Source organism: Eulemur rufifrons, chromosome 6 (assembly GCF_041146395.1).
Source record: "Eulemur rufifrons isolate Redbay chromosome 6, OSU_ERuf_1, whole genome shotgun sequence".
Classification (NCBI taxonomy): domain Eukaryota; kingdom Metazoa; phylum Chordata; class Mammalia; order Primates; family Lemuridae; genus Eulemur; species Eulemur rufifrons.
In genome coordinates this window covers 73,873,559-73,889,520 of record NC_090988.1, presented here as the reverse complement: position 1 = coordinate 73,889,520, position 15,962 = coordinate 73,873,559, and the positions used below count along the sequence as shown (strand labels likewise).

Genomic DNA, 15,962 nt, shown 5'->3' with positions numbered 1-15,962 from the left:
AGCACAGGGCACCGCAGGGTCCTTCCCAGGCTCTGAGTCTTCCATTGTGAGTTTACTGTCAGAACAAGGGCAGCCCTGTCTTGTGTAGGCATATTAGACCTTTTATATATGATGCCTGATTTTCCAAGTACAATGCATAAATTAAGTAGAAATACTAGATTACATATAATCCAGAAAAGGATACATTGAAAGATATCAATCAATATGGCACAGAGGAAAAATGAAGCAAAATACATATTCATAAACCTATATGCATGTGAGATAGCTGTATTAAATCAAAATCCCAAAGGTCCCTTTCTCTGAAAGTCAATAGGTCTATTTCAACATATGACAGGCATAACAGAATAGAGAGAGACTTGCTTTTTAAGCTTATGAAGTCTGTGGGCAATTGTCCCACCTGCACATCAGAGCACGAGTCTGGGTGATCTCAGGGAAGGAATCTTTATTAGGTCTGTCTTGGGAAGGGAACACATTTGGGTAGATGACATGGTGGTTTGATTGTTCTGAGGCAACTGCTTTGACAGGACTGTTTGGAAGCTGTTCTAACCTGGCAGTCCTAATATTGTTGGGACATTCTAAAATAGCCTGGAAAAAAGAAACAAAACAAAACAAAAAACAACAGTCCAGCTCTTTTGCTCTTTTTACAATTACCAAGTAATATTTCAAACAAATAGCCTTGCTTCATTGTTAACTTGTACTACAGACTCCCACCTCTGGGCGTTAAAGACTGGGATGGGCCAAGGCTTAGAGGTAAGGGTAAAATATCACATGGGGCGAGGCATATTTATTGTGTATATTACTTGCTAATTTTAAAAACATGTGATTTTTGCTTTTTGACAAGGCTCTGTAAAAATGGCCTCTGCACCAAACCAACTTTGTTCTTTGCATTATCATAAAATCTTCATCTTCAAGTAAACACATGGTTCTCTGCAAGAAAGGGGGAGCTTTCTATTTTTTCTTGGCATGTGCAAGGCAGATAGATTTTAGAGGGTCCTGACAGTTACTTGAGAGTTTTCATTTCCTCTTATGGAATGTTCATTTTGAAACAAAGGAGGGAGTTATAGCTACAGGCTGAAGGGTTGGACTCTGATTCAGTAGGTGGTAAAGACTGGCTCTACTATAAGAGGAGCATATAGAACTGTAGGGAAATGTTCTTTTCTGACTGTGCAGTGCACTCAGTCCCTGGATTGCTGAGAAACCTGAGCAGACTGTCTTCACAGAAAGAAGCTTTTCTTCTAATCACAACTTTTTAAATCTCAATTTTTAATGACAAATTAAAATCAGAGATTAATATAAAAATAGTTCAGTACCAATTCAAAGAGATAAAGCAAGCATTCATTCATTCTGACACTAATTATTAATAAAAATAACACATATTTAGATTTATATATATTTAAGATCATACTATATAGTGATTTTTTTCCATTTCAGTCCTGTTAATTATATGTTCAGAAATTTTGCATCTCAAAGTTAGTCACAAAAATGAGTATATAATTAAGTCAAAATTTTGCATAGAAGCTAAAGTACAATTAGTATATAAAAAATCTTCATGTTTCTGATATTCTATTAAAGTCCCTGATTTTCATCCAGATGTTTGGAAACATATACACGCTAGGCTTCAACAGTCAGGTTTTCAGTTGGTAGAGACTAGGGAATAAAACGAGCAACTTCCTGTCCTATAGGTCAATATATGTTTCTCATGAATACAGATTCTACCCCCATCTTCTCTGCCTCTTAAGCTCTCATTGACTCTTACAGGACCACTTTTAGGCCATGCTGTGGTCACCCTGCTCCCAGTCACTCCCCAGGATGGTCCCTCCAACACACAAAACCATGACCAAAGTCTTCCTATGACACAGATCTGATTACTTCACTCTGTTCTGCAAGATAAATATAAACTAAGGCCAAACGGGCACATTGGAGGAAGAGACAATGCAACAAGAGAAAAATGAAGCATAAGAGATTGTTCAGAAACTTGCAGCCATTTGAGAAATTGGACTCACTTGATCAAAATCAGAAACACATAACTCTGAAAATATAAAATGCAGACTAAAAAATTAAGGCAATCATCCTCGTAAACTTCTTATAGTCTTAAACTTATTTCTCTGGCATTGTAGGAAGAGAATCACCCTGAGGAACTAATGGAATTGGATTCCTGAGTTCTTGTTGGGAAACTTCCTTGCCTAGAGGTCTAGGACTAGGCAGTGCACGTAAGCCAGTTCATGGTTTGGTCCCTTCCTTATTCTCTGTTGCCTGACAATTTTAACTTCACCAATATTAAACTAATTGCAGTTTCTTAAACCCATCCTATATTGCCCTTCAATAATCTTCTACATGCCTTTTTCTCCATTAAGAATTTTCCTTACTTTCTATCTTTGCCTGACAAACTGATTAATTCTCCAAAACTCAGCTCAAGCATTACCTCATTTCCGAGGATCATTCTCTCATCTCTTCAAATTCCTCCCTCTATGTCATCACTAGCCTTCTCTGTGTGGTTTTAATGTACTTAAAACAATGTATTATACTTACTTATTTTCATGGCTATTGTTCCCTTCTGGACTTGGTAAATCCTCAAGGAAAGAATCCATGTCTTTTTTATCTTGATATTTCCTTACAGAGTTTTTGGCGCAAAATAAGTACCCAATATATGTGCAACTGGATAGAAATGAGGGAATGATTATTATCCATGTCTTCCTTTCAGCTGTGATTGTCCCATGACAAAAGTATTTTTGGATGATGATCATTTGTCTTTTCATTTTTGAGTTCAACAGCTAGTGCCAGGGGAAGATCAAGGAAAAGTGGTCTACATCTTGACTCCAGATTTTAAACAGCCTGTAACCCTCACTCCAAAGATTGTGCTTGCAGAAGGGGAATCATTGCCACTCTGACTAGAACACAATATCCTTTCGCAAATCTAACTGAGTTTGTTTACCTGCTCTGGAGTATAAATGTTTGAAAATATGCAATGACCGTGAAATAAGGTATCAAATTCTGCAGGCAAAAAGCCACAGGACCAATATTCCCAAAATAGCCCATTAATTTCTTCTTTTATTCACCAACTGCACAGCTTGAGAATATATTTTAAAAATTCGATCTTGTTTTAAACTATTAAAGTATTTTCCAATGTCTAAACAGCAGCCAGTTCTCCTTACATTATTCATGCCTGTCATTGTGACTAGTTTTTTCCACTACTTAACTGAGTATAGTATCATTTCCATTTTGCTACTGCCTGATAATACAGAGAAATGGAAGCTATAAAACTGTACTCATCAAGAAATATTAATGGAGGGGGGTGGCCAGATCCTTTTACAATGCTTAAAAGCTTAAGCTGTAATAATAACAAGTTGGCTTTTATTTCCTGAAATAATCAAAAGAAGAACTTGAAGGAAATGAAAGTAAAATCCAACAGGATTGCAAAATTAGGTCAGAGTTAAAGAAAAATATTTTGAGTACCAGCAGAAATCTAAAATAAATAAAAAATAATAATACATTCCTGATACTGCTATTTGACTCAGATAATTGCTACTAAGTTATATAACTGGAGACTCCTTGAACAATCAAGCAAGGAAGGCAGAAAGGCAGGAAAACCATCTTTTGCTCAAGGCCCATCTGGATTCAACCAGCTAGACAAAGGGGAAAATGGATTCATGGTTTAGAGAGAAAGCGATACAACAAAACCTTGTTGGCTGTTAGAATAATGAGACTAAGGGAATGGAGGAACCAAATTCTTGACAAGATCAGTTGATGCCTGAAGAGAAAGGGGACAATATCATGCCCTGTTATTGGTAACCACAGGAAATGGGGAAGCTACGTGATTCAAGTTGATTAAGTAGTAACATCTTCATACCCAGTAACTGTTGTAAGTCTAGCATTTAAAGCCATGCAAAGTTACCACACGTGTTTGAGACTTTCAGATTTCAAAGGAGTTAAGGTATAATCTCTATCTTGATACATGATCAAAGAAGTATTACAGAATTCAACAAGGCTGGTTAGTTGCTCAAAGGGACAGTGGTTTAATATTCCTGGTTAACAGCAGAAAAGAAAGCTCAGGGAAACTTGCCTTGTTAGTGTGTTTGTCGAAGTCGAGGTTCTAATAAACAGGTAAGAATCATTGTATTTTTCAGTTTGCCTTTCACCCACATAGTCTCATGTAACAAATTTTCAAAATAGAAAGTGAATAGTAAATACCTCTCTCACCCATCACCAATGACTCTGCTTCAAGTCTATTATTGTGTATCTCCTAAAAGTTATGTTAAAAAAAATTTCTACCTATTTATTTTATTTTATCTCTTACCTTAATAATAAATTTCTGTTTTTCCACTGAATCCATCCTTCAGCTTTTCTGAACATTTTTCTGGTCACAGATCCCCTTGCGGTCTACATAAACTCTTCCTAGACAAATGTGTCTGTGCGCACTTGTGTGTGTACCTGCATGCACACAGCACACATGCACTCACACGCTCACATGCACAGTCAATGCTGTGCATGCCATTGCAAGGGTTTATGGATCCCATCATTTCATCTGTGGATACAAGGTTAGGAATTTTTGCTTTGTTGACTTGTGTTGTTCTGGCCTTAGACAAAATTGTTAAAAAGGCCAGTCCACCTCTATCTAGTTCATCTTACTTCTTCGTGATGAACATTTATGGAGTGTCTGTGGTGTGCTGTGCCAGATTTAGCTTTAAATGACAAGGATACAAGTTTGCTGCACTTATTTTGTTTCTTCCTTTATAGAATGTCTAGAAGTGCTCTACACTTCTTTTCATCTCTACCCAAATGATCTTTGTTGGTAAAACTGTGAACATTCCACATAAATTACAATATTTTAACCAAAGCACAAAAGTTTGAATTTTCTGCTGAGCAAATTCTTATTATAAGATCTGCACTATAAGGGTTTTAAAAGACATTGAGGACCTTGGCAGGGTTACCTGGCAAAAACAATTCTTGTTGGAGCTGTGCTCTGGCCTGCTGGGAAAAGCATCTTTTCTTCAGCCAATCAGCTTCGAATTCACTGTAATGCTCATCGGGCCACGTGATATACACCTTGTAACACATAAAGCAAGTATCACCTATATGTATATTATACTTCTGTCTACTTCAGTTCTCTGCTGTTGCTCTGTTTCTGAATGTTACTTACTATAATCAGGGAATCCAATTATTCCTTGCTTCTTTTTTTTTAGACATACAGTAAACTTAACTTTTTGGAAAACAAGAAAACTGCAAGTCAAAGGGATACATCTGAGCTCTGAAGCCCTTAAAGAGCATGCAAGAAATGGAGTCTGGTTAGATCTAAAGTTCTCGCCCTATGGCCTCTAAACCTGTGGTCCCCAAACTTTCTGTGACAACTGAAGCTAGATAACAATTAAGACCCTGCCAAGAGTATTAGAAATAGTAATGATGATAATGAGAATAATAATAATAAAAATAATACCACTATGAGTGTTTACTATATAACAAGCCTTGCAGACATAACTCATTTAGTCCTCGCAACAACTCTGGGGAAAAAGTACTACTATTATTCTCAATTTTCAGGTGAGGAATGTAAGATAAAATAATGTTTCTAAGGTCGTATAGCTAGTGAACAGTGAAACCTGGGAGTAAGTCCTTAACTTGAGGCATGGGTGGACAAGAAAGTATTAATAATAAGAATCCTAGTAAATTTGGAAGACAGAAACATGGGATGGTGGCCTCATCTAGTTTGTAGTTTTGATAGCTGTGCTTTTCGGGAATACCAGAACAAGTCTTGTCCATCTGCCTACTAACTTGATGAAAAAATATATGCAATACCATTTTTTGAGCGCTCACTGTATGCCAGGCACTATGTTAAATACTTTTACCCATATTATCTCAGTGAGTCCTCACGACATTTCTATAAGCAAGTTCTGTTTGTATTCCTATTTACAGATGAGCAAACTGAAGCCCAGGAGCATTGCTTTTTATTGTAGAAATAGTTAGTTAGATTGTCTCTTCAAGGCTGCCACACTCACTGAAAAAGTAATGAGCAACCCTGAAAATTTTATTAAAAATAGTAGTAGTAACAATAATAGGGGAAGCTTCCATTTACTGAGTTTCTTTAATTTGTACTAAGCACTATACAAACATGGCTTCATATATATGGTTCTATATATACGACCAAATAAAAATAGTTCTTTAAATTATTGTAGACTAGCCCTTTTATTTAACTTGGGAAAGAAACGAGAGATAATTTAGAGATGAATACCTTTCTTCTGTCAAATGTTAAGGCTTCAATACCAATGTTCACATCAAGAGCTTCAAAGAGAAGTTTCCGTGCTTTTGCAGAATCCAGGTAGCAATCGGAGCACTGGCAGTTGTCTCTCAGCCACACTGCTGGGTAGAGAGATTCCGCACCATCATCCCAGAGGATCTGCATCAAATGAGGCCCGTCCAGTGCTTCTGCCTTTTGGATGGCACAATGCATGTTTCCAGTCTGCAGCAGTCAATCTCGGCAGCTACCTGCTGTGACAAACGAGTGTCAAGAGGAATCTCAGGCAGACCAGATCCAAACTTTACCTGTAAGAGGGTGAACACTTCCAGTGGACTCTGGCCTCTGCTGTTCATTCAGCTGTCAGAGTCCAAGGTTTGACTTATCAACTCTGGAACCTTTGTTCTAGTAAGAGTTTTTCATATGCGGTAAACAGAAACACAGTGACCAAAAGTTAAATAAGATAACAAGTGCTGTGTCAGATGAAAAGATGAAAGAAATTTCTTGTTTTTCTCGCAGGCATTTGAGATAATAAGTTCAGAACCAATGACACGGACACTTTCATAATTATGTTTGCATAAAAGCTCTGGAATTTTTGAAGGGAATAAAATGTTCCGCAAATTGAAAGTGTAACAATCATATCTATGTTATTTTAACTGATGCCCAATTGCACACGGCTTTTGGAAAAAAATGCTTCTATGATACTAGATTAGTAAACTTGTTCTAATGAAGAGAATATTAATACAATTCATTTATTTTAAGGGATATTATAATTCAGAACATTGTGCTATTTCTGTTCTATCTTTATTTTTTACTTATATAGTATGTTTTCTCAATGAAATATAAACGTCCCTGGGCTCTACTAGGAACTTGTTTGGTTTGTTCTCTGAGATTTTCCGCTTTAATACACATCAATGCAGCATGACTTGATATTTTTGTTAGCTTATTTTGAGCCTTTATGGAGTACTTTTAAGTTCATATTATTTGGGAATACATGACTTCTTTTTTTAATTAAAAAATCCACCAAATTTGAGGACATGTAATATTTACAAGAAAGGAAATTTGGTGAAAGATAGGCACCATGGTATTATGAACTTAGCCCCGTGTCCCTTCTGATTTCATAATGACACACATTTGACCTTCAGAAATCATGCCAATCTTCTACCTTTTACTTTCTTCATATATTATTTTCCAGGACTCTAAACTTATATATTAATCAGCTCATCATTAACAGAAAATGGCATGTGACAATGGAAACAAGACTTTATTGCCTTGAAATGAATGGGAGGTAGGCATACACACACACACACACACACACACACACACGCACAATGACTACTTATAAAATCCCTTCTGTATAGCAGGCACTGTAATACGCATTGGAAACTTCAGTGACAAGCAAGATAAAATTTCTCCCTGTCTTGAGCTTATAGGAAGATTTTATGCAACATTAAAATAACTTAAACATACTCTACATAACAATAAAATAAAATGACTTTTAGGAGTTGTCTTACATATACTTCTCCAAATCATTGGCTTGGATGATTTAGTCAGGTTATGAAGCAGAGTCAAGACAAAAAAGATTGCTTTTTCCATTTAGCCTGAACTACACTAGCATTATCTAATGGCTGAATGGGAGAAATGCCATTCACTGGGCATTATGCTTACGCCTGCTGGGGAACTCTTACCTATTTTTTCTTAAAAATTCATATAGTGACAGGAGAGCACTATTACTTTAAAAATCATCAAAAATTATAATTTAGTTCAAATCTGAGAATTTAACTCCTAAGTTTGAGTAAAGAGCTCTGTGGAAGTCCTAACATCAGTTTCTCTATGGCATGGTTAGGACATTTGGTTTTCCTGATGGGAGAAAGTGTAGGCTGGCAGGTTTTCTCATGTACTTGGTTTCAGAAGACAACGATGGTTTCAGTAATTCTGGAATAATATAACTAGATCCTGAAATCACATTATACACAAGGACAGAAAAAGAAATATAGTGAATTTTTGTCTATTTCAGGGGATGGCAAATATTTTCTGTAAAATGCTAGACAGTACATCTTTCAGGGTTTGCAGCTTATATACAGTCCCTGTGGCATATGTCTGTCTTATTTTTTTAAACTCTATAAGACTGTATCAACTATTCTTAGTTGATGGCATGCACAAAAATAGTCTGTAGGCCATATCTAGCCACCAGGCAAGAGTTTGCTAGTCCTTGATCAAGTTATCTAAGTTATGCTTTTCTTACAGTGGAGTACAATCATGTCCAAATGCAGAAAATAGTTCCCTTTTCCCTCCATATATGTAAAGTTGAATTTATCAGCCAAATATATATATATATGTAATAAATATCTTCTTGGTGCATGATGTACTAGTGGGTATAAAGATGATCTTGAAGTTCCAAACAAGGAAAAGTGAGATGATTATGAAAGTAAACAAAATATAAGGCCGAGGACAAATGGCATTGATAGTTGTCTGAGAGGCTCCAGGACAACTGCTTAGAGGAGATGACTACTTGAGTAAGTCTTAAAGGATCTGTGACCAACATTGTTGAATGCATATTGATTCTACCTTATTTTCTTTCTTCACTAATAAAATATTGATTTCTTCAGAGCAAGCATGTGACTAGCATATAGATATATTTCTCCACTTCCTGTATAGCTAAGATTAGTGTGTGATATAATTATAGCCAATGAAATATATTTGGAAGTTGCTGGGTAGGGAAATTTTTAAAAAGGTAGTAGACTTGGCTGCACATGTGGTTTTCCCTAATTTTCTTCCATTTCTTCCTTTCTGGAATGCAAATGTGATATTGGGGGTGAAGCAGTCATTTTGCAACCATGAAGCGATAAGCAGAGCTATAAAATCTAAAAGGAGTCAGGGTTCTCCATGGTTCTATGAAATCACTAATGGACAGCCATGTCTTGACTTCTTTTTATATGAGAAAAATAAATTCCTTACTTATTCAAGCCTCTATTTGCCAGCTCATCTGGATACAGATATGTTGAGTCTCAGGAAGAAATGTTTGTGAAAGGTTATTCCATGCTGAGGGGGAAGGCTGAGCCAAATAACCAAGATGTGACAGTCTAGACAGAGTTTGAGCAATAGAAAATAACCTTGTTGGGCTGGAGCCAAAGGCTAAGAGGGGAAATGGTAGTTGAGAGACATTAAAAGGCATGTTAATACCAGATCATGAAGCACCATGTTTAGCAAGATAAGAACTTTGAGCTTCATTCTGTTATGAATGGTAATTTTTAAAATTTTTGTTCAGTTAGGAGATTGACAATGAAGATGACAATGATAGTGTGGATGGTGTATTGAAAGCAGGAATAAGGACTGAAATCAGACAAATCATTTGGACCTTTCTGTAGTCATTTAGTTGATAAGAAATGAGAACCGTGGGAGTGGAAATGTATATGGAAAAGGCAGGAGGATAGATGTGAGCAGTCCTGCAAAGATATATTTTAAATTATCCTGAGTTTATGTCTTCATAAAAGATTTTACTGTTTTCTTTGGCTGTTTTATTAAAGATCTTTTTATGAAAGAGAATGACTTTGTTCATAAAATCAATAGCAGGAGGAAAACTGAAAAATTCACAAATATGAGGAAATTAAACAACACACTCCTGAGCAACCAGTGCGTCAAAGAAGAAAATCAAAAGAGAAATTAAAAATATCTTGAGACAAATGAAAATGGCATACAAAACACCAAACTTATGGGGTACATCAAAAATAATTCTAAGAGGGAAATTCATAGTGATACATGCCTGCATAAGAAAAAAAAAGATCTCAAATTAACAACCTTACTTTACATATTAAGGAACCAGAAAAAAGAACACACTAAGCCCTAAGTTAGCAGAAGAAAATAAATAATAAAGATCAGAGCAGAAATAAGTGAAATAGAGACAAGAAAAACAATGAAACTAAAACTTGGTTTTTTGAAAAGATAAAATTGACAAATCATTAGTTAAACTAAGAAAAAAAGAGAGAAGACTAAAATAGCATCAGAAATGAAAGAGGAAACATTACAAGTGATATCACAGAAATACAAAGGATCATAAAAATTAGTATAAAAAACGGCAACAATTAAATAATGTAGAAGAAATGGAAAAATTCCTAGAAACATAACAACCTAGCTAGACTGAATCACAAAGAATAGAAAATCTGAACAGAAGGATAACAAGCATGGAGATTAAATCAGTAATCAAAAACCTGCAAACCATGACAGGTTTAGGACCTGATGGCTTTGCTGGTGAATTCTATCAAACATTTGAAGAGGAATTAATGGATGTTCTCAAACTTTTCCAAAAATTTGAAGAAGAGGGAGTACTTCCAAACTCATTTTATGAGGCCAGCATTACCCTCAAACCAAAGCCAGACTAGGTTACTAAAAGAATACAAAATTACAGGCCAATATTCCTGGTGAACATAGATACAAAAATCTTCCACAAAATACTAGCAAAATGAATTCAGCAGCACGTTAAAAGGATCATAAAGCATGATAAAGTGGGATTTATTCCCGGGATGCAAAGATGGTTTGACACATGCAAAACAATAAATGTAACACATTACATTAGCAGAAGGTAGGATAAAAATCAGATGATCATCTCAATAGATGCAGAAGCAGCATTTGATAAAATTCCACATTCTTTAATAGTAACGACTTTCAATAAACAGGTATAGAAGGAATGTTCCTCAACACAATAAAGGCCATATATGACAAGCCCACAGTGACATACATCAAAACATCACATTGGACATCATAAATATATACAAATTTTCTTTGTCAATTATACCTCAATAAAATTGAGGGAAAATAATAAAATAAAAATATTAGTTTTAACCATATTGACAGTAAGGTTACAATAATAATAGTAGTGGAGGTAGCAGCATCAGTAGAAGTAATAATTTACATTTACTGAACGCTTTCTTTGTGGCATTCACTGTTTTAAGTGCTTCATGTCTAATAACTCACGGAATCTTCATTTCATCTCAAAAAAAAAATCTATTGTAATTACCCAAATAAGCAGAAGGTATGGAGAGGCTAGGAAATATCAGCATACAGATGATGATAGTAAAATCCATCTTAAGTTCTTTTAGGAATAAAACAATTAAAAAAATATTTCTCATTTATTCATTAATTTTTAATTAATTAATTAATTTTTATTTCAGAATATTATGGGGGTACACTTTGGCCACCTATATTGCCTTTGCACTGCCCAAGTAGGAGCTACAAGTGTGCCCAATCCCTAGACATCATGTACTATACCCATTAGGTGTGAATTTACCCATCCCCTCTTCCCCCTCCCACCTGCCCTATGCCCTGTGAATGTTACTTCCATATGTGCACATAAGTGTTGATCAATTAGTACCAATTTAATGGTGAGTACATGTGGTGCTAGATCCATACATGTTGGTATGTATTCTAAACTAAATACATGTTCAATAATGTGTTCATTAATGGGTCTGAACATTTTTTGGTTGAAAGAATTTTTATACAACTTGAAATCTGAAACATTGATACTTAATGAATACACTGTTTGAGGGGTGCATTTTCCACCACGAGAAATACCATTCCTGTACTTAAAGATGGTGCTGTGTCCACATTGTATCTACTGTTGAAGTGATCGCATCTCTGGGCATCTGCACCAACAAACACTAATTACATTCTGGACTGCTATTCTGAGGTTTCTGTCTCTATTTTTTCTTTTTATTTTTCTTTTGCATCTTCTACTAATAAGTAGGTTTGAACTGGAGAGAGAATAGCATATTTCCAGCTATTAGGACAACCTGAGACCTTTCCCTCCAATCCCTCTGGCCAAATGGATATCTTGAGGAAGATATTCCAAGAGAGGTGATGTCAGGCCTGTGGCTGATGGGAGGCTGCCAAAGCCACATGGGAGAGTGTGGAAGAACTGGAAAGACTTGGGTGTTGCTGAAGTTAAATTATTTGGGTATCTCTGTAGGAATGTGGCAGGTCATTCTTTCTCTTCACAATCACTTCACAAATCCCTTTCTTTGTGATAAATGTGAATGGTAATCCAAAAAAATAAAAAAGCATAGCAAAATGGTAACATAATGTCCCATCTTAACTTTTTTTGAATTATTTAAAGCTCTACAGGGGCAAATGTGATAAAAATTTATAAAAAGAAAAAACATCAAGAATCATCAGTATTTAAAAGCAAATTCTTTCTGAAAATTTATAGGCTCATACATGAGTATAGGAATTACTTGTCGAAATCTGTTTTTGAACTTAGCCAATATGACTTGTTAGAATTGAGCTCAGTTGAAGCATCAGGGCAAAAATTTTGTTAGATGATAAGCTATTGTGTTTTTCTGAAAAAAAGAAAAAAGGAGGTTCTATCAGATATGATATATTTTTATCAGTGAGATTTCTTTGCTAAATTAAAGAACACCTAGAAAATAAAAATTATTGTTTTACACTTATCATTTGATTCTCCTTAAGATTATAATTTAGTTTGTGAAATATCAGATTGATATTGGTAGGAAGGAGTAGTTTTGCCTGTTCTGAAAAACAGCCCTTGGACTTTGGCAGATTTCTATCTGATGGGATAGGTTTCTTTTCACGTCATACCATCACTTGATACGTGTGTGTGTGTGTGTGTGTGTGTCTGTGTGTGTTTTCCTAATTCACCTACCATATTTTTTCTTTTCAGAGTTATGAAAGTTTGGGACTTCTGTTTGGTACAATGAAATTATTTCATTTCTAGATTATTCTACTTCAATGATGGAGGTCGGTTTTATCTTTTTTTTTTTTTCCCCTAATATTATACATTCAAATTTGTTACCTGATTACTCCAGCACTGTTTGGAAAACCAAGAAAGTAGCTCTGAAAGTTATTTTATGCAGTAATCTTGGAAATAAGAATAACTTAGAACTAGAAATTTTAGAGTTGGAAAGAAACAAACTGTAACATTACTGGATTCAGGGCACTCATCAGACATGCAGGGAAAGTGGAAGCACAGACATATTGGGTGTGATTTGCCTGATACCACATTGCTGGTTAGTGAGAGAGATTGCCCCAAAGTAAGGTTTGCCAGCTCAGCATATACATATAAAGTGAACATTTTCAAATTCTAATAAAAGAGAGTGCAAAAATTCCTCAAATGTTAATTACAGCTAATTTCAATCCTAAGCTTTGGAGGGAATTCAGAGGACATTGATGTAGAAACTTCATAGTTGCTACACATATAAAATTGTAGGAGATCAATAATATGCACCTAAGAATGCTGATTCTTCTACCAGATTACTCATCCCTCAGAATAAAAGGCTGTATTTTTTGAATGTTTTTAGTAGTAAAAGATAAGAATAGCATGGACCTATGTTATCAAATGTCAGTATCCGTTAATTTCCATCTTTTCTTCCTTAGGGTAAGTTATCAGACCTGCTAATCATATAGCAGGATCCACTAATGCGTTTGATCTCTTGCCTCTAGATGGTAGGATCAGAAAATGATCAAAATTGAAAAAAAAACCATGCAAATTTTATGGTGTATGTGTGAGGCGTGTGTATAAAACAATCCATTCAGCAATTATTATGTTCTAGCCACTCAGTTGATGCTTTCTTCACTTATGCATTTACTTCCAGAGAACCCTATAAGACCAGTGCCATCACCTTCACCTTATAGATGACCATGAGTTTGAAAGGGGGAAGTAACTGACATGAAAGCAAAGGAAACAGGAATTTGGACATACTACTCCACCATGGAAAATGTATGGCTGAATACTTTTCCAGGTGACAACTTCAATTTACCAAAAATGTACTATTAAAATAGTAGCTAAATCTCAAGATTGTTGTTAGCTAAACTTATTATCTGACATTTCAGCTTTGGAGGAGAGGGCAGGGAGAAGAAGTTTTCCAGACATTATACCATAAAGCCTTAAAAAATTATTATTCTTTTATATTTCAAATTTTAAATCATAAAACTCAATTAATTTCCACTTGGTAAGGTAGAAGTTGACCAGAGTATATTTGTGGTGCCTGAACTTTAATTTCATTTGAATGCCTAGTACATACTCTACTCAAGACACTTGCTACCTAAGACCCTTCAGCTTGGAGATTTTTTAAATTTTAAGATTTTTTTATTATTATTTTTAAATTTTATTTAATAAGTGGCTGAGGAACTTAGTAATTTGTGAATATATTCTCATGAGAATAATGAATTCTATAAAGTCATTAGAAAAACCAGTCAGTCCATTCTCTTGAGTAGGGTCACCATTCTGCCTATCTTGTTTATAGTATCAAATTTCATATGAACACTTCCCTTGTAAATTATAAAAAGGAAAACTTTAGCTTCACTCCAGTGGAATTATCATATTTAGATTGGAACTCAAATTATCAAGGCATTTGTTTACCAATATAATACAGAGTATTAGGTCTAGATTTTAGAAAGACTTCTAAATACTTTGAACCAGAACATATATTCATCATGAGAAAGCTTCTTTTTTTAAATTAAATCAATTCAAAATACCTGTGATATATCTTCTCGAGCTTCATTAGGGAGCAAAGCAATTGAAAGCATTCTCAATGGCTTTAATTGACCAGCATTTTAAAGAAGCAGGTTATATTCAGCCTTTGGGGCTTAACAAAGTGTGGGAGTATAATAGGCGGTCACCTTTTTTGGGGCTGGATTGTAGATTATTCAGGGAACATTTTGAAAATCCAGGCAGAACCCTTTTCCCCCATCCCCAGTCTGCCTTTGAGACAGTATTCTCTCTGTCCCCTCTGTATACTTTCTGGATCAGTTTAGGGATTGCAAAGTAATTTGACTACCAGACTAAGCCAAACATAATTGGGAAAGGGAAGCTGCCAAGAAACAATCAAATCCATTGCATTCCAAAATCAAGCCTATTCCAAAGGCCTGATGGACCAGCCTGATCGCAGCCCACATGGCTGTGAGCTATATGTGACTGGAGTTCCAATTAGATGCTCTCCCAAACCCCAATCCTCAGACCTGAATCTACAAACCCCTCAGATAAGGGAAAGTTGAGCTCAATCTTACCTGTTCACAGATATGGTTTAGGCACCAAACCATACCAAACTTACCAAGTGAAGAAAATTCCAGCTTTGTTCCTTAAGTCCTTGGTAGAGAAAGCCTTCCGGTGGCGGTCACATCCCAGGATTGATCTGCCCCCACTTTCCAGTCGGATGTGGTACTTTTCCTTGGAAGCCTTTCTGCTCCTGGCAGCTCCACTAAGGCCCTGCCCCCAGACACAGCTGAGGTTTGCAAATGAGGAAGGATGTCTCAATCTGAAGGTGTAGCAAGGAGTTTGGAGGTTTAAAAAAAAGAAAAGAAAAGTAAAGAGCTTTTATGGCCTAGAGGGGAAGCAGTTAGCAAGAGAAAATACTTTGACTACTACTGATTCCCAGAATCACAAAACTCCAGGACTCAGTTTAGAGTCTTTCTTGAATAGAAGGAAAAGCAGTTCTTACCTGTCTTATCTCCTGTCCCTGGACCAGCAGCAGCAATGGGAGCAAGTGAACAAGGTGTTCACTTACTTCCCACCTGTTCACAATGACAGCTTTTTTATTGCACAATTCACTTGGAAGAGAGACATTGAGATGTGCATGTAACAGGGAGGAGCTATCAGCTTTCACTTGAGCAGAGGTGAGTTGGTATCTACTTGCTCACATTAATAGAATATTCTAATAGGAACCTCTTTGGAGGAAGCTTTACTAATTTAAGGGGCTGGTAGGAAGGCTGGGATTGGTCTCCTAAGCCT

The 15,962-nt window shown here is 35.8% G+C and overlaps 1 protein-coding gene across 4 annotated transcripts in view; it reads right to left on the bottom strand.

The window, feature by feature from the left end:
* Positions 1 to 15,519, bottom strand: part of BBOX1 (gamma-butyrobetaine hydroxylase 1) — a 58,771-nt gene extending 43,252 nt beyond the window's left edge. The window contains exons 1-3 of one of the 4 annotated variants that reach the window (XM_069469729.1): positions 15,286 to 15,519; positions 6,221 to 6,477; positions 4,929 to 5,043 (exon numbers count right to left, since the gene is read on the bottom strand). In XM_069469729.1, coding sequence (XP_069325830.1) covers positions 4,929 to 5,043; positions 6,221 to 6,439 — 334 coding nt within the window. In that variant the 5' untranslated portion in view covers positions 6,440 to 6,477; positions 15,286 to 15,519. Of the gene's footprint in view, positions 1 to 4,928; positions 5,044 to 6,220; positions 6,604 to 14,710; positions 14,969 to 15,285 lie in introns of those variants that run through there. The other 3 variants (XM_069469730.1, XM_069469731.1, XM_069469728.1) reach the window with 3 other exon arrangements.
* Positions 15,520 to 15,962: the final 443 nt, after the last annotated feature.